This window comes from Drosophila sulfurigaster, chromosome X (genome assembly GCF_023558435.1).
Source record: "Drosophila sulfurigaster albostrigata strain 15112-1811.04 chromosome X, ASM2355843v2, whole genome shotgun sequence".
Lineage (NCBI taxonomy): Eukaryota > Metazoa > Arthropoda > Insecta > Diptera > Drosophilidae > Drosophila > Drosophila sulfurigaster.
The window spans coordinates 23,152,161-23,172,574 of record NC_084885.1 but is presented as its reverse complement, the minus strand read 5'-3'; the positions used below and the strand labels follow the sequence as shown (position 1 = coordinate 23,172,574).

The following is a 20,414-nucleotide window of genomic DNA, read 5'->3' as shown; positions in this document are numbered from 1 at the left end:
TTATAATAATTGAGAATCACTTCCTAATTATAAACTCATTTTTGTTACACATTATCAATTCATATTCCACATATTTTTGTTCTTACATTATCAATTCACAATCCATTAATTTTCTTCCATTTGTAACACTTGAAATAAACGTTGATATTACACAATTTAAGAATGTCAACCAATACATTACTTAGATATTTAGATAAACTTTATTGTGGAAGCACAAGTAAGACTAACATTGATTATATTTTTAAGCCTAAGTAAACTATGTTGTAAGCTCTCTCTCTGTCTCGAATAAGGGATTTTTGATAATTATGAGGAGCGCGAGACTGGCTCAAGGCAAAGAAGAGCACATTCGAGTTGTATATAAATCGAGTGTACATACAAAAAAAACTGATATTAAAAACTACACACAAACACACTCAAGTTGCATGTGGAATTGTGTGCCATCTATGACTAATTCAATGTATATTATTTTAGAATGAAGTCGAGATTCAATCTCTGCACGCAGTGTTGTACATTAACTCGAAGCTGGGAAGCTTTGCCACTGCTGCAGCTGTTTTTGCCACTCTTCGTGCCACATTGGTGCAACGCAGCTGATTGTAGTACTCGCAGGGCGTGGCATAGGTGATCGGTTGGCCATTGCGGAGCACACAAACTGGACGATAATAACGTGGACAGCTGTACTCACAGCTGTTGGCATCCTCACCAATGGCTTCGATGTTGTCGCCACGCTTCACCTCAAGTTCCTCCTCCTCCTCCTCGCCCTCTCCCTGATCATCATCATCATCGCCGTCGTAGCCATCAGATTCGTCGAACTGTTCCTCGATGCTTCCGGGCTGGAAATAAATATCCTCGCTCCCAGCCGACGCATAGCTAACAGCCTGCTCTTTTGCCTTGGCTGTCGCTGTCGTAAAAGCCAGTAATCCGATCAACACCAATGTCAAAGTCTGACGCATGTTTGCACTCTAAACTCCTAAGCTCCAATTGACGTCCCCTTTATATATAGAGAGATTGCTCTCTTCTTTCTTCATTTTTTTGCGGCCAACAGTTGTGCAAATACCCAAATAAAAACAAAACACTTTCGTCGTTCTCTTCGGCTCTCTCCTGCTCTCTAAATTTCTGTGTTGTTGGCCATATGTCACCAGAAATGTTGGCGTCATACGCAATTCAACAAAATGTGAATCAAGGTCAATCTACTGCCCTCACTTTTCACTCCTCCAACCACAACTCCCAACTTGGAACTCAACTATAGCTTGACTTTGCTGATAACACTAACTACCCTTGCCCTACCTGACGTAAGCGGGCATAACCCTGTCGTGATTTCGTTTGACGCATGTGAAATTTGATCCGGTAAGTACTTGCAATAATTTCTTTCGGACAGACGGACATGGCTATATCGTCTCGGCTGTTGACGCTGATCAAGAATATATATACTTTATAGGGTCGGAGATGCCTCGTTCTACCTGTTACATACATTTCCTGCCGGCACAAAGTTATAATACCCTTCTACCCTATGGGTAGCGGGTATAAAAATAGCATAAGCAAGGAAAAAAAAGAATAAATAAGAAAGAAAAGAAAGAAAAGAATATTACATGAGAAAGGAAAAGGAGAATATCAGAAGTCAAATTTTTGTTTATAAATATCTCAAATAAAATTCTGTTTTTAAATAAAGTTAAATGAATACTGAACCTGGCTTTTTGTAATACATGAAATTGGAGTAATAATAAATCTAAAAAGTATGGTTAGTGTATTTGCATTTCGCCATTGCTAAGCAAAAAAAAAAAACCCTTCAGCGAGCTGCTTATCAATTGCGCAAAAAAAGAAACTACAAAATTTAAATAATTGTTTACAAATTGCCATAGATTACTGACGGCTTTTTATAGACTTTAACAATTGTGTGTATATTTAGGAAATTACATTTCATTTTGATTATAATAGTATATAAAATATATTGCAATATTGTGCCATTCTTCGTAATAATAATTAGATGCATCACAAGTTTCTAAGTTTCCACAAAATATAGGAATGAAGGCAGTCGGGGTAATCAAACGTCTCTGATAATATTGGCACGTCGGATTTTAGATTAAGATTAAATCCAATCGAGATATCCCTGCTCATAAGCATGACGCACCATGGCAAACATGCGGTGATTGGCCTCGTCACCGGCTATATCGATCGACAGCTGATGGAACTCCGGGCCATGCATGTCCGTCTCAAAGAGCTTAGAGAGACGATCGCAATCGGCCTCGTTGCCCAACAACCAAGGCAAAAAGTGCAAACAGATCATGACGCCATAGAAGGCATAACGTTTGAAATGCGCTTCAAAGTTTTCAAAGCTGCAAAACCAGAGAGAGAGATTAGATTAGATGATTTGGTAATGTTAATGTTAATGCTAATGTAATGAGGGTTCGTTCAACCTGTAATCGTTGAGCAGCTGCTCAAGCTGCTCCTCGCTAAGCGAATCCTTGTTGCGCTGCAACACCAACTCCAGCGTTTCGTGCATCTTCTTGTGATACAAACGCAACAGATGCGGAAAGATCGTTTCACGCTCCTCCGGTGGCGTATTCATGTACAGCGTAAAGCTCAAATCAATGGCCGTTGTGCTATAGCGCAACTCCTGGAAATCGATCATCTTGATGTTGTCAACCTTGCCGCCGTCATCCTCGCGGAACAGAACATTATTGCGATTGAAATCGCCATGCAAGAATGTGCTAAAATTGCTCGACTGAGAATCGGTGCGAATGTGCTCCAAAATCTCAGTTGGCTGCTCAAAGTATCTTGAGCGCAGCTGTTCCAGCTTTGCGGCGAATTTCACATCATTCTCCCCGTCCGACTGCAGCAGTTGCTCCCGGCAACGATCGTAGAAGCCATAGAAGCGATCAAATGCCGCACGATAAAGAACTGCGAAGAGATTCGCCTCGTCCGGCTTGGACACAAACGACAAATCAACCAATCCGGCCCGCAGGCGTTGATGCACCTGCGGTTGCAGGATGCGTATCGCATAGCCGAGCGCATGATAAGGACCCAGGACACCGAACATGGCGTCCAGCTGATCGTGGCGCAGCGTCAGACGTGGTCCAAGCGCATAGCCAGCGGGCTTCAGATGCTGCAAGGCCAGCACAGCCTCACGCTCCTCGCTCAAGCCTGCAAGAGAAGTAAAAGAAAATGGATGAGGAAATGTATGATGTAATTTCTGGCGACTCACCCTCAATGATGCCAAACTGGGCGCGATAATTGCGCGGCACAAACTCCTCCACCAGCGTTGTGTTGAGATGGCTGCTGCGCAACAGTTGCTCGTAGGCGGGCAGGATCTCGGCATAGAGGAAGATCTCGTTGGCGAACTGAACGTACGCCTTGCTCGACTCACGGAACGTCTTTTCACCCTTCATGAACTTGACAAGGACGAGCTCTTGCTTCACGCGACTGTCGTCGATCTGCAGATCGAGTTCGACGGTGTAAACCGCTGACATGAAGCCATCGAGACCGGTGGAGCATTGAACGCGATGGGCGATCAAAGTTGTATCCTTGCCAAAGTATTTGGAGATATCGTAGACGAGATGGCGCTCAATGAAGTCCAATTGCTGCTGGGGCGTTGACATCTTGTTAAGTGTTCTTGTGCGTACTTTGCTCACTATGCGAATGATTGAGTTACGCACAAGGCGATCTCTTTCATCAGCTTCAATTAAGGCTTCAATTATCTAAAGTACACGTAGGTGACTGTTATCGAAACCGATTGAAGCAGCCAATTAACCGGTTTAAATACACACAATTGTCTTTGTTTGTTTGTTGCACCATCGTTATCATTATCGATAGCATTACAATTGGTGATTGCCTATCGAACCGCCTCCACTCTATGCATTCGCCTATAAGTTGCAGCCGGTAATCCAATAATTTTCTAAATTAAACTTGTGACTTCCATAAACAATAATGCACTATTGTATTTATTCAATGCATATTCATTATCTACTTTTGTCGTGCATGTTTGATAATACATCCGCTTCATTCGATTGGGCAGCTGCATCGATAGTTGACACCCACCCAGTCAGTGTGGCCATTAATAAAAATTAAGAGATGCAGTATCTTTTGGTATGTCTTCAACATCGTACTGCTGTCACTTACCAATCTTCATTTCACCTCTATTCGTAGAAAAAAACAAAGATTTTCGTGTATCGCATTTAAATTAATAAATTGCTTACCACATTTTTGATTTACTCGAAGACACATACAAATAAAGTATCAAATCAGTCACTAAAAATTTTATTATATATAAGCATCATTGGCATTATTGATAGCTAGCATTTTCAAAAAGCGGCGCCCGACCCAAGCAAAAAGTGTAACCAGCCAAGTCTTACGCAAGTGTTATACTTGGTATATTTCTGAAACTGCACTTGTGGTCACACTGCCACCCAGTACTGGTAAACAAATATTGGCAATTGCCAGCCCTGCTCTCTGGCTGGAGTAATAAATAAAAAACTCGAATTTGTTTTAAAACGCAAACGCTCGGAAACTAAAATAATGTTGATTTCAATTAGCACTTCACGATAACGCAATTGTTTATCTACAAACGGGAGGTTCGTTGTCGGGTGTGCTCAGTGTTGTCAGACAGCTTGTGATTTTTAAATAACGCATAGAAGAAAGATGCAAAGCATATATGTATATATATATGTATATACATATGTACATATGTGGAAAGAAGCAGCAGGCAGACTGGCGTCAAAAATCTTAAGCCAAGCTCTTAAGTAGCGCTTAATAAAGCAAATTTGAATTGACAAAATTGTGTAGATTTGTTAGTGGCGACCTCTAATAACCGAATAAATAATACAAAATCAAAACAAGTATATGAAACTCGTAATAAAAATGCATTTCCAGCATGTCTGTCTCCAATAAATGTGTGGGTGTGTGTATGCAAGCAAACGAACAGTTTCCAACACTTCCCACGATTGAGTGAGTGCGTGTTGTAGCACTTATCAGCACTGCTTTGCTTGCAGTATTTTATGTGTATTTTGCACGTTGCTGGTATTTTGGTATTTTGTATTTCTCTTCATTTTCGTTTTGCTCTTTGGTCCGTTCAGACGTGAGTTGAGCGCGCGCGTTTTTCGTCGTCGTCCCGTCGTCGTCGTTGATTTTTCGTGGTTTCTCTCGTCGCCCGTTATTTATTATTATTATTATGTGTGTGGTGGCAACAAATATCAAAATATGAAAGCTATACAATACAATACAACAGCAACAACACAAGCAAGCAGTACAAACAGAATGTACATCATATGTAGCTTGCTTTAACTACTAACAAAACGCTCTTTGCTGCCTACCGTGTTTTTTTCATTTTTTTTGTTGCCCGTCGTTTTTTCTTGCGCATGGTTCCAACAAACGCTGCAGCAGCAGCAGTAAAAAGGTTGGTGAAAATATTATAGACGACGTCGTCGTCGGCCCGTTCTCGTTATCGGCTGCCGTCGCGTTTGTGTGTGTGTGCATTATTTTTTGTTATTGTGTTGCGGTATTTTCTCCTCTTCTATGTTTTTTTTTTAACTAAAACTAAAGTTGGCTGTTCACAAAAAAGTGCATTTAGTTATCGGAAAAGCAATCGAAAAATAACAATAATGGAATTGTCTGTGAGCATTTCTTTTTCTTTTTGCTTTCCGCCTCCTCCGCTGTTGCGACGCGCTCTTTTGAAAGCCGCAGCGTCGTCGCTGCTGCTGCTGCTGTCGCCTTAGCTGTCTGTGTATGCGTGCGACAGCATTTTTTCTGTTTTTTTTTTTTTGTATGTGCTAAAGTTTATTGTTGAATATGTTTTAATGTCTCGCCCGCTCTCTCTGCATCTCTCTTTTGCTGTTTTTATATGAATTTATATATGTACATTTTAAAAACGTTTTCAGCGTGAAAAACAACAAAAACAAAATCCAAGTGTATACACACACACACACACACACACAAACATACATATGCCTGCATGTGTGTGCGTGTGTTGGTAAGCAGAAGGAGAAGCAGCGCAGCAGCAGCATCGCCGTTTGAATCCAAGTGAAACATGTTTTTAATATTACCCACAGCAACAACAACAATAATAATACAACAGCAACAACAACGTTAATTGCAAATAAAGAGCAGCTGCAACAACAACAGCAAAAGCATAAACAGCATTGACAACAACAACGACAACAATCATCAGTCAAAATGTAAGTGCTGCCTTTTATTAATACATGTATGTTTGTGTGTGTGTGTGTTGCGTCTCATCAGCAGCATCAAATTTGTTTGGTTATGTTGAATTGGCGATGCCGCTCTGCTGCTGGCGTCAACGCAACGTCGCTGCCGGCGTTGCCACTGTGTTACATTTTGCGCGCATACGGTGGCAGCGCTGTCACCATCACTGCTGCTGCTGCTGCTTGCTCTATGTATTGGTCCACAAACATATTGGATTTGTTGCCGGCATTTTTCTCTCGCTCTCTCTACCTCTCTGCGTGTACCTATGTATGTGTGTGTGTGCAATTCTTTTTTCTGTTTCTGATTGGAACGAAGGCATGTGGTTTTTGCTTGCGGTCTGTAAATGAGTGAGCGTCTGTTTGCATACATGTGTGTGTGTGTGTGTGTGTGTGTGCACGCCAGGTAACAGCGCATCAGAAACACACACACAAACACAGACACACGCACACACAATGCTGGCAAAAGGCAAACAAGAATTAAATAAAAAAGCCATTGACGCCATCAGAACGAACGAGCGAGCGAACAGAGAGAGGGGGCAGCAGCGCTGCTGCAGCGGCTGACGAACGAGCAGCGCGTCATTGAAGTTGAAACAGCAAAACATACACATGAATATAAAAATATACACATACATATGTACATATTATATAGAAGTATAGGTAGACGGCCGTGTACAGCTACAACTACAACACAGCCAGGCAGGCTGGCGCTCTCATTCTGCTCTCTCACTCACTCTCCCTTTACCAGCGACGACGTCGACGACGTGTTGTCTGCACAAAGAGTGAGTTAACGACGCTGCTTTTATTTGTATTTGTCGTTAGTCTTGTTGTTGTTTTTGAACGCATGCATAAATGCTAATTGAAATTATAACTAAATTGTTTAATTGAGAAACACACACATAAACAAAGAGAGCCAGCCAGACATATGTTTGCCCATGATAAGAGAGCAAAGAGCGAGCGTTGTTTCTCTCTCGCGTGCTCAGTATTTTGCAGACTGCATTTTAATTACAGTTTGTGTGTTGTTCACCAAGAACAACAACAGCAGTAGACACAAGGGATTCGTTTTCTGAGAGAGGGAGAGAGAGAGAGTGAGCGCGCGCAAGGTACAAGTGTGCGCGCAATAATATTTTGCTCTCTCTCGCATTGCTCGCGAGCTCAAAGCAAAAGTTTTCAACAACGTTGCCGGCGGCAGCGGCAGCAACAGCAGCAGAATAGCCACCTCTCGTTCTCTCGCTCTCCCCGTTTAGTCCTCGGACTTTTGCTTCAGCCAACTGCAGTCAATGTGCAGTCCGCATGGTCGTCAACAGCTGGACAGTAGAGGGCGCCAGCAACAGCAGCTGTTTGGCAATTGGTCACATTGAACAAATGTTGCGATGCGAGATGCGTTTGTTCAGTTACGTTGGGTCATTGCCTCTGCTTCTTCTTTTGCTTCTGCCCTTGCACTCATGGTGTTTGTCTCGTGACTCGTGCCTTGTGTTTCGTGCTTCGTGACTTTTACTCCTCTTGCGTTTTATTTGCCCTTGCATTTTCGGTTTGTTTATGTCGTTAGTTGTTATTTGTTATTGCTTCTGCCTGCCTGCCTGCCTGTTTGACTGACCATTTTTCACTGGAAATACGCTCACGCATTTTAGCGGAATAATGCAAAACAATACTTTTCCACATAAACAACACGAAACACAAACAATAAACGCAACTAAGATGCATAAGAAAGCGTCGTAGCAAAAGGAAAAAAATATAGTAAACGCTAAATGCATTCACCACAAACAGGTGCAACAACAGTGCCACATTTTTCAATACAAATTATAGATACAAGATATTGAAAACAAGAGAAAGAGAGAGAGAGAGCATAGAAGATATTAATCTACTGACATTGATCGTATCAATATTAAATGTTTTGCATTAATACAAATAAGACTAGAAAGACGCTTTTGTGGCAGAAAGTTTAACCTTAATTCGAACGGAGAAAAAAAGAGATTCAAAATAGTATAATTAATTTAAATTATATGTTATATAGAGAAAAGTTTTGGAATATTGCTAATTCCAAGAGGGAACCCAATTCCTTTAGCGAGTAAAAAATAGAATTTAAAATTATATTCAAGTATCGAAGTTGTTGGGATTAGTCGAGCAGTTGGATTTTCTGAACTGATTGAGAAATTCAGTTTTTGAGTGGATAATTCTGATTATCGGAAATCTTACTCAATGTTTCTTATTAAACACAAAATTCAAAATATTATTTATGAACTTTCGCTCATAAGCACATTGAAGCTATAATTTATTCAATTAATCGAATCCTGAATTTAAAGATTTAGCTTTTTGGCGCTTAAATAAGATTTGGAGAGTTTACTCAACGTTTCTTCTTATTTAACACAAATTTCAATATAAATTTCCCAATTTTCAATATATTAACAATGCATTTTCGCTCAAAAGCACATTTTGAAGCATTGAAATTGAGTAAATACACTTATTTAATTAATCGAAAGCTTAAATAAGATTATTGGAGAGCTTACTCAATGTTGCTTATTTAACACAAATTTCAATATAAATAAATTTCACAATTTTTAAAATATTAACAATGAACTTTCAAAAGCTCAAAAGCACATGGAAGCTTTCTTCTTCCACTTAATCGAATTGGCGCTGAATTTGTATGCCATTATTTTGTTGACAACTTCGTTCAACTGCTGCCTCGGCTTTCTTCCTGGCCTCGACAGCAGCACGAGCCGCTTGATAGGCCGCCGCCTTGATCTGTTCGCAGCCGCGACGCATGTTATCGATTTGGGATTGCAGACGATTGTTGCGTCGCTTGGCGGCCGCAATCATTTGACGCTTCTCATCGCAGCCCGCCTGTACCAACTTGCTTAGGCTGGCGATGCCGCCACAAATGTTGCGATGGAGCGACTCCCTCAGGTGAGCAAGTCGCTTGATATGCTCACTCGATGCCTTGATACCATGCTCGACCTTCTGTCTATGGCACTCGGTGTGCTGCAGCGAAGTCTGCACTTGTGAGCGAAATGCTTCCGCCGAACGCAGCTCATCGTGCAATGCGTTGACATAGGCTCGCTTACAGGTGACAACCGCTTGCACGGACTTGGAGGCTTGCTTCGCCTTCTCAGCCAACTGCATTTTCACCTGCTTCGAGGCCAAGGCTGCGGCATGCGATTGCTCATCGTTGGCTGCTGTGGCCTCCTGTGCCGCCTTTGCTGCCATCTTTGCGATAACGATGTCCATGTCCATGTCTGTGGACCTTTTCAAGTTGCATTGCGTTGTCGTTGAGATTGAGATTGAGACGTCGTCGTCGACTTCCTCATCAGTTGCTTCCTCGTCGGCCACCTGCTCCTCAAAGTGCGCTTGTGGCAGCAACAGGATTAGAACAATCCAACAAATCCAATTCATATTCCGAATCTCTCAAATCGTTTTTGAAATTGATATCCCAGCGTCTCTCGAAGGGAAATAGTTTATACAGGGCGAAAACGAACATGTATATCTATTATTTTTTTACCTTACATATGTCAAATCAATATTAAAGTCTTGCTATTAAAACTTTATTATTGGGGTAAAGTAGAAATATTATCATTTTTATATAAGAATTTGTGGTTTCCAATATTATTGAGTATTTATTAAAAGAAAGAAAGGAATAAAGAAAGAAGGAATAATTCTTAATTTTAAATTTGTTATCCATATTTTATATATAAATTTAAAATAGAAAAACCATAAAATAAAAATTGTTTAGACATTTTTATGCTCCGTTTCATTCATTCATTCATTATTCATTTCAAATGTCACATTTGCCTCATGTAAAAAAAAATAAAAATAAAAAAAATAACTATGTGACAATATCGATAACAAACGTAGAAATATCGAATATACTTTTAGGGTATATAATTTCAGTCATCCGATATTTTATCGAGATGAAACCGAAACAGAAAAATTTATAATAAAAATGGGTGCGAAGCTATGCAAATTGCATTACTAATTTTTTAAATTTATTCTTTTTAAATTTTTTGAAGATTTTAATCGCTTATTTATTGATCACTTGGTGCTAAATAAATACCATTCAGCTTACCCCATGTCATCGATAACTATTACTAAATAAATACTAACTTGCTCCATGTTATCGATGATGCTTGCTTTGGCTTCTGTTCTTGTGCACTGCAATTAACAGGACTTCACGCTGTTAAGTAGCCACTGTTAAATGCAAATGAGATGAATGAAGACGCTTAAATGCGTGTGAGGAAGAGAGAGAGATAGAGAGAGAAGTATTGCATTAGCACCTGTGCGACGCAGCTCATTGCAGTGCCACTTAAAAGCGCAGATTAGTTAAATGCGTTTTAAATGTGTACAAAATTGTGTATTGGGGCCTTTTGATTTTTATTGCGCAGCAACTGAACGCGATGACGACGCTGCCAAATCGAAATAACAACAACAATAACAAGAAACGCAACGCAGACACGTGAGTCGAGACTCTTGGTGGGTGGGACAGAGAGTAGGCGTTGGGGAAGGGGAGGGGAAGGGGACGTTGGCTAAGGGTTATTTGATCACACGAAATGCATTCAAAACAAAGTTGACAGACACTTTACACGTGCTGCCGCTGTCGCTGCTAGCGTCGCAGTCGACGTCGCTGTCGCAGTTGCTGTCGTTGTCGTTGTCGGTGGGTGGCGCTGACTGGAACTGCGCTTTAAAAGCGCCACAACAAATACACAAAGATATGCGCGATGTGTGCGAAAAAGTGTCGCGTCATTGTCGTGGGACGAAGACGACGACGACGACGATAATGAAGAGGAGGTGAAAGTATTCCGAAAATAAAGAAACGTCATTTCTTTTGTTGTGCTATTATTCTAATCAGCGCAAGCAAGCGAACCAGAGCAACTGATAGCTGAAGAGTGAGAGAGAGACAGGGAGAGAACACATGTGAGAGCGCAGACGATAGCATGTGAATGTGTGTGTGTATAGAATAAACCGAAATAATAACAATAATATAAACAACGTTCTTGCAAAGTCGCAATTGGAATTGGAGAGTCGCGAGTCGGAAATATCTAATTGGAATTTATTCTACGAACTGCACTTGCTGTTGACGTCGTCGTCGTCACTGTTGTTGTTGTTGTTATTATTATTGTTTGCATGATCACTCAACGCAGCCGACTAGCAATTTCAATGCCAGTGTCAAAGCCAAGCGTCGCCGTCGTCGTCGTTGTTGTCATTGATGAACTCACGCACACACTCACACACAGACAGGCAGAACGTCACACGCACGCATATGCATGTGTAATGAGAATTCTGACTGCAATATGGCGGCGGCAAAGCTTTGTTTTTGTTAGTGCGAATATTTCGATAAACAGCAGTTATCGATTAGCGATTACAGGGCCAGTTGCTGTTTTCATTTGATGTGTGTTTGCTGCTTCCTCTCCTTATGTTTTCTGTCGCTTTAATTAATGCTTATTATATTTTTGTGCTATTGCGCTTCGGGGCGCAAGAGCGACAGCGACTTTGTGTGTGTGAGTGTATGGTTTTTTTATTGCGCTGACCTTGTGTGTGTTTAGTAAGCAACAGCAGCAGCAAACAGCGGCGGCGGCGACGACGACGACGACAAAAGCGCAAACAAAGCTTGCGCGACTCTTTTTTCGCTTTGTCGTTTGGCGACTGCGCCGCCGAATTCGTTGCGGCGAAATCGGTCATTGAACTTTGAACCAAACAACAACAACGACAGCAACAAAAATAAGAGAATGTATGTGAGTGTATAATAAACGAAGCGAGAATGTAAATTCTGTTGCTGTATGTGTGACTGTCTGTCGGCGTGTCTGTATTTGTATTTGTTTTGTTGCCAGCGGGCATTCCGTTACGCACTTAAGCGCAAGACAGAGACAACAACAATAGAAAGCATCTGCTCTCACTTACTCTGCCCGCCTCACTTCCTCCCTCCCCCGGTCTTGGCCCTTCGCTTACTCCGCCACTTGTGCAATCCCAGGCCATTAAAAAAGTAAAAGAAAATGCTTTCAAAAGCGCAAAAAAAACCGTTTAATGTTGTTGTTGCTGTAGTTGCTGTCGTTTTTTATTTTGTGGCTAATCAGCGCAAACAGCGCGCACCGAAAACGCCTACAAAGTATTTTTAGTACCAAAAATACAAAAAGAAATGGGAACACACTAACACACAGACAGCACAGACACTCGCACGCATGCACACGTACACAGGAAGGGAGAGCGCGAGTGGGAAAGAGTGAGAAAGCAGCAGCAGCAGCTCGTATAATATTCAATAACCAAAATGTAGTTTTGTTGTTGTTGTCGCCCACATGTTGCGCAAAAGACTTGCTTGCCTATGTGTTTGTGTTTGTGTGTGTGCGAATATTTGATGAATTTAATTTGAATTGATTCAATAAAGAAAAGTATAATATAGCCCAAATTCTATAATATACGAGCAATAAGAAAGAAGAGCCGAGCAACAACTATTTGGGTCACGCATAACGCGCGCTTCTTCTTCGTCTGCTTTGACTAGAGCATGCGTGCGTTGTTATTGTTGTTGTTGTTGCTGGTGGTGGGTGGCTTGGCCAGCTAAAGAGAGCGGAGGAGAGCATAAGAGTGGGAGAGTAAAGCGAAAGCAGAAGAGCACGCGCTCGCTCACTCTGCGCTGACGTCAAACGGTGCTGGATCGTTAAGTTTTCTGTTTTCTTTTCTTTTCTCTCGACTAATGCACTCGAATAGCAGGAGATGGCGGTTCGTTGATACATTGTGGATAGCGAGGGGGGAAAGGAGCAACGGCCACCCACAAAAAAAAAAGCAAGAAAAAAAGAAGCAGAGTTGCCAGCTGCGCGTGAAATTTAATTGGCGTCGTTGTCGTTGTGTGGGATTCTGTGCGTGGGGGGCGCTGTTGAATTTTGAATCGCGCCGACCAAAAATAAATTATGATGCATGCAAAAGTTGTTGCTGCCCTGACTAAAAATACGCACACAGACTCAAAGCTCTCTGTTGCTTATGTTTGAATTATACATGCAAACACAAGCTGATTGCTGCGACATTAGAGTAAATGTTGTGACGTCACAACTGGACTGGACTTGATCTATCGATCGGTCACAAGCAGAACTCGTGCAATTGATAAGCAGCAAACACGACGACGACGACGAGCATACGCACAAAGCAAGTTAGTGTTTAACTGGCTGTGATTTTGATGGATCACTCGAATAGTGTGTTGCATGTTGTGTTGGCCAGTGTTGTCGATGATGATTATCAGATGCCATTTGAATGTCGTCGCGTCGCCGTGACGCATCCGCCAAATGTTTTTTCCCCTCCTTGTATTTTTTTTTGCACCGTGTGAATCAGAAACTGAAAGAATCATTCATGGGATGGAGAACTGGTTTGTTTGTTTCTTTTTTTTTTTTAAGATTGCAATGTAATGTGTGTGTTTGTGTATGAGTGAGTAATATGTTTTTCTGCAGAATTGCAACAGTGTGGCAACGCTGGCGCGCATTTGCATGGCAACGGCAAAGCGAAAACAAATGCCAAAATAGTATGTCAGAATAACAACAACAAAGGCAACGGCAACACAGCTTTTAACTGCGACCACTTTCACCACAATAACAACAACAGCAAAACGTATTTGCCGCTCACTTGCGAGACTGTTTGTATGTATGTATGTGAGCTTGTATGTGTCAGGGGTGCCAGGCCAAGTGAATTGACTGTTCAACTCATTAAAACATTTGTGCGCACACAGCAAACACACATCTAATTATAATAAAAAATAATACTAAAAACTTTCTTTGCTTGGTAACAACACAGAGGGCGCTTAACAGCTGTGACATAGCACAGAGCTTTGAGTCAGGCTTTCTATGCCAGACAAAGTCTGTGTACGTCTCACTCTTGCTGTTTCTCTCTCGCCCTCTCTCTGTGTATGTTGCAATGACTGAACGTGTGTGTGTGTGTGTGTGCGCGTGGAGCTCAAGCTAAACACAGACACATACATGTATGCAAACTTGCTCATGGCTCAAGCTGCTAGAACACACATACAAACACACACAAGCGACAGTCATGAACATTTACTGCGACTCACATGCGTCGCGTGTCGTTCGTTCACCTGCCGAGCTCTGAGAGCGCGCGTGCTTGCGAAGATAGCTTGAGAGAGAGAGTTCAGTTTGCAAAGAGAGCGAACAAGTGTTTGTGTATGTGTGTGTGTATGAGTTCTTGGAGGCCAGCGAGCGAGAGCAGCGTGTGAGCAGCGCGTGTTTTTCCTTTATTTGGTTTCTTTTGCGCCGCGCAAAATGTTATTGAATTATTGCACTTTGAATACTATACATATGTCTGTGTGTGTCTTTGTTTGTATTGTTTATAAAATGCCCAACTAAGCTTTTCTTTATTCTATTTTTCTTTGCAGCTCTCGACGACGACAACAAATCAAGTAAAACAAAAAAAAATAATAAAAAGTGTAAAAACCAAAACAACAGCAAACAACCATCAACTGGAAAATCCATCAACAACAATTGTGTTCAAAAGCTAATAATATAATCATAATAATAATAATCGTGCGTGTAATTTGTGTGTGTTTGGTTAAAATTGGTTTTGCTTCTCGTGAAATGTTTGTTCCCATGCAAAATGTGCACATCAGTACTTTGTATTAAAACTAACAACAACAACAATTTAAGTAATAACCGCAAAAAGATCAACAACAACAACAGTAATAAACTCACGACCACAACAATAACTTAAGGGGAAATTATAAAGTAGCTTTTTCGGCATCTGGCGGCGGCATTGACCAGCCAACATCATATTTCTCTCTCTTTCCCTCTCCTGAGAGGCGCTCACATTTCGTAGTGTGTGTGTGCCAGTGAGAGAGAGAGAACAAGAGCGTCCGCGAGCGAGAGCGAGAAAAGAAGAAAGTGTTGTGTTTGTTTTTGTTTTCGTTTTGGGCGCCCGCGCGCACACACACACACACGCACGCACACGGATATACGCACATGTGTGTGTGTGTGTAATGGATTTGCATTGTTCTTGCAATGAAACAGATATTATTGTAAAACAGAGTGCGCGAGTGTGTGTGTAAATAAATGAAGTAAAATGAAATGAAATGCGCAACGTCATCATTGTCATAAAAATTGCACCGAAATTTATTCACATATGAAGAATAATAACAATAACAGCGGCAGCAGGAATGTAACAACAACAACAAGAAGAAGAACAACAACAACAGCAGCAACACCAATAACATAACAGTAACAGTAACATAACAGCAACATAACATAGACATACACAACATTCAAAGCAAAAATCCAACAAAAGACTTAAAAAGTGTGTTCATTACTTTAAACAAAAACAAAACAAAAAGCGAGATCGAAGAAGGATAAAATACATACAATATACACATACATAAATGCGAAAAGCGGATAAGCAAAAAAGTATTTGAGAAATCGAAGAGAAATCCAAAAAAATATAATATATATACATCTATATATATATAAATTACATACGCGAACAAACAAACAAAACAAAATCAGTTACCAAATTAACAACGACAAAAAAAAACCCCGATTAACTGCTGCAACAACGTTAATTTAATTTGTAATTTCATTACCAAATCAACAAAACAAAAAAAAAAAAAAGAAAGAAAAACTAAACACATTTACCATTTATGATCAAATAAAACGCAATATATATAGAAATATAGAGATATATCTGGATTAACTGGATATATAAGTATATGTATGTACCTATAATTAGGTATACTACACTCTGCAATTCATCATTATAAACATTAAACCAGCAACAACAACAGCAGCCACATGTATAGATTGGAGGATACGAATAGCGGCGCCGTTATGGATAAGAACAAACAGAAATGTAAGTAATCGATTAACGATATGTAGAGAATACCTACATAGCATTCAGCTTTTTTGTTTGGTACATTGCTTCTTATTGGGATCATTGAGAAAGTAGGAATTGCATTCACAACATAACACAGTGGGCGATTTGGTCTCGCTAGCGGCATTTAATTAATAACTTCTAAACTAAAATAGATGTCTTCAGTCGGTTTTTTTTTCACTGATCAGAGAAAAATCAGAATTTTTTAAGTTAAAAAATATTTTTTTTTTAATTTGAATTTTTATTTTTTTTATAATTAAAAAAATTTTTTTTTTAAATTTAAAATTTTGTTGTACTTTTATTTTATTTGAACTTCAATTAACATATTTCATATATAAACTTTATTTAAAAAATGATGGGATGATGGAAAAAAATGGGATGACTTCTGAGTGCAATACTAAAAAAAGATACCTTTTTTGCTACTAACACTGTGTCTAAAAAGTACCATAGTTTGAAGGCTAGCAGGTACTAGCAGTTAATATTACACATTTTGGACGCCACTGATTCACACTTTCGGCTAATTAAAGAGTTAGACTGAATCCACTTGAATAAAGTAAGTTCGACTCCACGAAAGACAGGTGTACGCTAATCCGGACTCGTTGTTAATACACTGAATTACCACTACGTTTTATGAGCTACACATTTATAGACCGGTCACAAACATTGATTTTTTTTGGAAATACATACCTTGAATATAATAAAAAACCAAACTTCTAACAAATTTACTAAAAATTGTAAATTTCCGAGGAATTCGAAATCAATGCACGAAAAAAGAAAGAATTTTCTAGAGCTCTTTGCAAAATCATTTCGTGTGTTTGACCGTTCACAGCTGATGATCAGTTCATCGTAGAGCTTTTAAAAAGCTTTTAAAAATCTAATCAAAGCATCTGCTATCGATATGTGAAAAAATATTAACGGTTTTTTAAATTTGAAAATTTGAATTAAATGCCGCTAGCGAGACCAAATCGCCCACTGTGCATACGCACAAAACAAGTGCTTTGGAGTCCTTAAGCTAATAAATGCTTTCATAGCATTCAGCTCTTCGTTTGGCTTCAGCTTGTTGTTTCATAGCAGTCAGCATTCTTATTGCAATCATTACGAATTGTTAATGGGGGAATGCTTTGCTAATAAGCTGAATGTTGCGAAGAAGAAACTTAGAAAAAAGGCATTAACAAGTTCTTTACTGCATTCTAAAAAGAAACAATATTTATTGTGATTAAGTATAGTTTATAAATGCATGTTTTTTTCTGCTACAATTTCTGCCAGATTTGAGTTCCGTAGCACTCAGTTGTTGCTTGACTGCACCTGTTGGTATCTCACTCGCCGCTGTTATCGTTTTTCGCACCTTTTGCGATTTTGTTTGGTTTTCCTGTCGTGACTAAAGCGTCAATATGACGCTTTTCCGTTATAGTGGTTGTTGTTGATAATGATGATGATGTTATAATCTAGTGAATTTTTTTCCACGAATGGAGGAGGGAAGAAAAGACAAGAGAGAGGTCGCTCGGGTGGTTGTTGAAGCTCCGGGGGCGCCGTCTGCCCGGCAATTTGTCAAGTGATTGTAAATTCTGAACTGTGCGGCGACAACAATTGCAATCATTCATGGGTCATTCATGTGAGTCACTTACTTGCAGTATGACCGACAGAGAGAGAGAGAGAAAGGGGGAGGGAAGGGGAAAGTGCGCCGGATGTGTGGTGACAAGTGTCGCTAGTAATCCAGTTTTAGTGATAACATTCTTTAGTTTCCCACATTCGCATTGAGCATCGCAATATTGCACACACACACACTCTTCCTCCTTCCTTGCGGCGCATTTCTGCTGCGATGTGAAAATGTCGTCGCAACTATTTTTGGGCTCAGGCGGCGGTCGCTCGATAGACGCCACAAGGAACTCAAAAGAATTTCAATCATAGCAAAGTTAGAAATTTATCAATAAAATTTACAAAGTTGTTACAACATTTCAAAATGCCAATTTCTCCTTGATCAACCCTCGTTAAATTTCCTTAATGAAGAAGACAACAAAACCGATCGCAGACCAGAGCTTTGCCTAAAAATAAACCGCACACACTTCCCTCGGAGAGTGAGAGAGAGAGAGAGAGAAGAAGAGAAAGAGGACAAGGGGAAAAGGGAGTCTTCCAAATATTCAATAATAATATTCACTTGCTTCTTCCTTTCCTTCATCTGCTGTGTTGCCAATATAGCTATTTTCTAACCAGATTCGGCTCTCAATTTAGCAGGTGACTTTTATTTTTAGCTAATTCACAAAAATAATTAGTTATTTTTCAGCTATTTTAAATAATTTGTAGTATATGTGTAGCTATCGATTGAAACACGAATTGTGTATTATTAGTACTAAAATATTATTTACCCTTTGTAGTATTTGGGTATTTTCCGAACATCGTTTCGCGATCGCAATGCTACCATCTCTATATTTAAATTAACTAATTTTTATGGTGATCGTTTGCAAAAAAACTGATTCAAATAGATAAACAAAAAAATGCTCTTGGTTGGAAGATGCCCAATTTAACCACTGCATTAAAAAAGATTTGACTTGCATCGAGCTGAGAAATGCTGTTTTGAGTACGACGTTCCAAATAACTATCTTACACAGATTGGTATAATAGGAAAGTACTTAAGTTCCGAGGAGGTTGGTCAAATTTTAAACAATTAGCTTAATAAAGAAATACTGTACAATTGATGCACAAAAATTTAATTATTTTGTATTAAAAACTAGTGGGTATTTCAAATTACTATTTTTTAAGAAATGTAGCTATTTTTTTTTTTTTTTTGTAGCAACACTGTTCATCTGCCTTTTTGTTCGTTTTTAGGTGAGCGGTCTGTGGGACAGTGATGCCAATTTGTCCTTTTTCCGGACAGATCTGTCCTGTTTTTAACGCTTCATCCGGAAAAAATTGAAAATCATCCGCATACCTGAAATCTTTCCTATTTTTAGATTTTTCATCCGGAAATCTGTCCTTTTTTTAAATCTAATATTAATTCTTTATTTTTCTAAAATAGTTGCTTTCGCACTCCAATTTAAATTTATTATCAGCTGTAAAATATGAAACAGGTGGCAACTTTTCACGTCTGCCATACTTATATCGGCAGTTTGGTAAAAAATTAATCGAAAAACTCTATTTACGGTTTACTTGCACTCTCTGTTTCGATACTGAACACACAATTTTAAAATTTGTATTATTAAATTAAAAATGTCAAAAAAATGTAAAAGCAAAAGTTTCGGGACTGTTGGCTACTGCAGCCCGATTTTAAAGATTGGATTAGCCGACATAATTCAGACATTAACAAGGCTTATTTCAAATACTGCAAATGCAGTATTAACTGTAAAATTGACCTATTAAGAGTGCACATGACGACAAAAAAACATACGCAAAATACATCAAGTTTAGTGAAACAAAGTAAAATTTGTTTCAAGCCGGTCAAATCTTCAGAAACTTGTCGCCAAGAAGCTGCGATAGCTATGTAGCCACCTAAGTGAATTAGTAAAAACACATTTTGACGCCAAGAAGGTTAAATTGCACAGAACCAAGTGCACTAACCTTATTAAAAATGTAGTGTCTTACAGACACTCTGTGCCTGAAAAGTATCTCCAAATAATTGGCTCTATGGTTACTTATGAGGACAGCAATAATGACGAAGGAAAAATAATCGAAGCTGCCTTAAAACTATTATCTTAATAATAAAAAAATTAAATTACTGTAAACAAACTTTTTGCCCCTTTTTCTATCCTTTTAATAATATTTGCATCTTATTTTTCCTGTTTTTTTCGAAAAAATATTGGCATCACTGCTGTGGGAATGCAAGAAGTCTCCTCATTAGTCCCCCTCACTCTGCTCGACATCATCGTTGTGGTGGCTGTAATTAAAATTAAATTAATTTCGCATTTCATTTACGCTTTGGACTTCCTTGACATTCTTAGCTGGTACCTAGGAGCGTGTAAAGGGGGTACAAATAGGGGAACTACACCTAAAAAAGGGTTGGACTTGATATATTTCATTTATATATTGCGTTTGTTTCTCTTCACCTTTTGGGTTTGTCGTGACAGGAGAAGAAAACAAATGAACTTGACTTTAACTTTCTTACTTCCGTTAACATTTGTGATCATAACGGAATTATTTGAATTGCAATCTCGATTGGAATTTCGCTTATCTCTAAAGCCATGGAAATTCTTTCACTTCCACATGGAAAACATTTGGAAATGCCAATTGAGTTTGGTAAAACAGCTGTGGCAACAACTGAATCCAGCTGTGCAAAAAGAAAAGCAAGCAGCTGCTTTTTGTTTGTAAAGAAATTGATTTTTATTTCTAAACTCGAAATGCTTCAGAAGTTCATTTAATTTGGACTACGAAGTTCTTATTAAGCTTTGTAATTTTGCAAGTTTC

General features: G+C 39.4%; 4 protein-coding genes across 5 annotated transcripts in view; 1 reads left to right on the top strand and 3 right to left on the bottom strand.

The window, feature by feature from the left end:
* Positions 1–141: 141 nt before the first annotated feature.
* Positions 142–1,245, bottom strand: LOC133847075 (uncharacterized). Its single transcript, XM_062281838.1, has one exon. It carries the CDS (start codon positions 948–950, stop codon positions 486–488), a length of 465 nt encoding a protein of 154 aa, XP_062137822.1. The 5' UTR covers positions 951–1,245; the 3' UTR covers positions 142–485.
* Positions 1,246–1,833: 588 nt separating this feature from the next.
* On the bottom strand, positions 1,834–3,774 carry LOC133848691 (uncharacterized). Its single transcript, XM_062284349.1, has 3 exons — positions 3,200–3,774; positions 2,412–3,138; positions 1,834–2,330 (listed from the first exon to the last, which is right to left on the bottom strand). Exons 1-3 carry the CDS (start codon positions 3,591–3,593, stop codon positions 2,084–2,086), a joined length of 1,368 nt encoding a protein of 455 aa, XP_062140333.1. The 5' UTR covers positions 3,594–3,774; the 3' UTR covers positions 1,834–2,083.
* A 648-nt stretch (positions 3,775–4,422) lies between these two features.
* LOC133848688 (serine/threonine-protein kinase minibrain) overlaps positions 4,423–20,414 on the top strand; it is a 30,048-nt gene continuing 14,056 nt past the window's right edge. Inside the window, exons 1-3 of one of the 2 annotated variants that reach the window (XM_062284343.1) lie at positions 4,423–4,565; positions 6,039–6,164; positions 14,539–15,998. In XM_062284343.1, the coding sequence (XP_062140327.1) occupies positions 15,941–15,998 (58 nt within the window). In that variant the 5' untranslated portion in view covers positions 4,423–4,565; positions 6,039–6,164; positions 14,539–15,940. Of the gene's footprint in view, positions 4,566–5,034; positions 5,387–6,038; positions 6,165–14,538; positions 15,999–20,414 lie in introns of those variants that run through there. The other variant, XM_062284342.1, reaches the window with a different exon arrangement.
* Positions 8,646–9,655, bottom strand: LOC133849066 (uncharacterized). Its single transcript, XM_062284916.1, has one exon. The coding sequence runs from the start codon at positions 9,573–9,575 to the stop codon at positions 8,805–8,807; it is 771 nt and encodes a 256-aa protein (XP_062140900.1). The 5' UTR covers positions 9,576–9,655; the 3' UTR covers positions 8,646–8,804.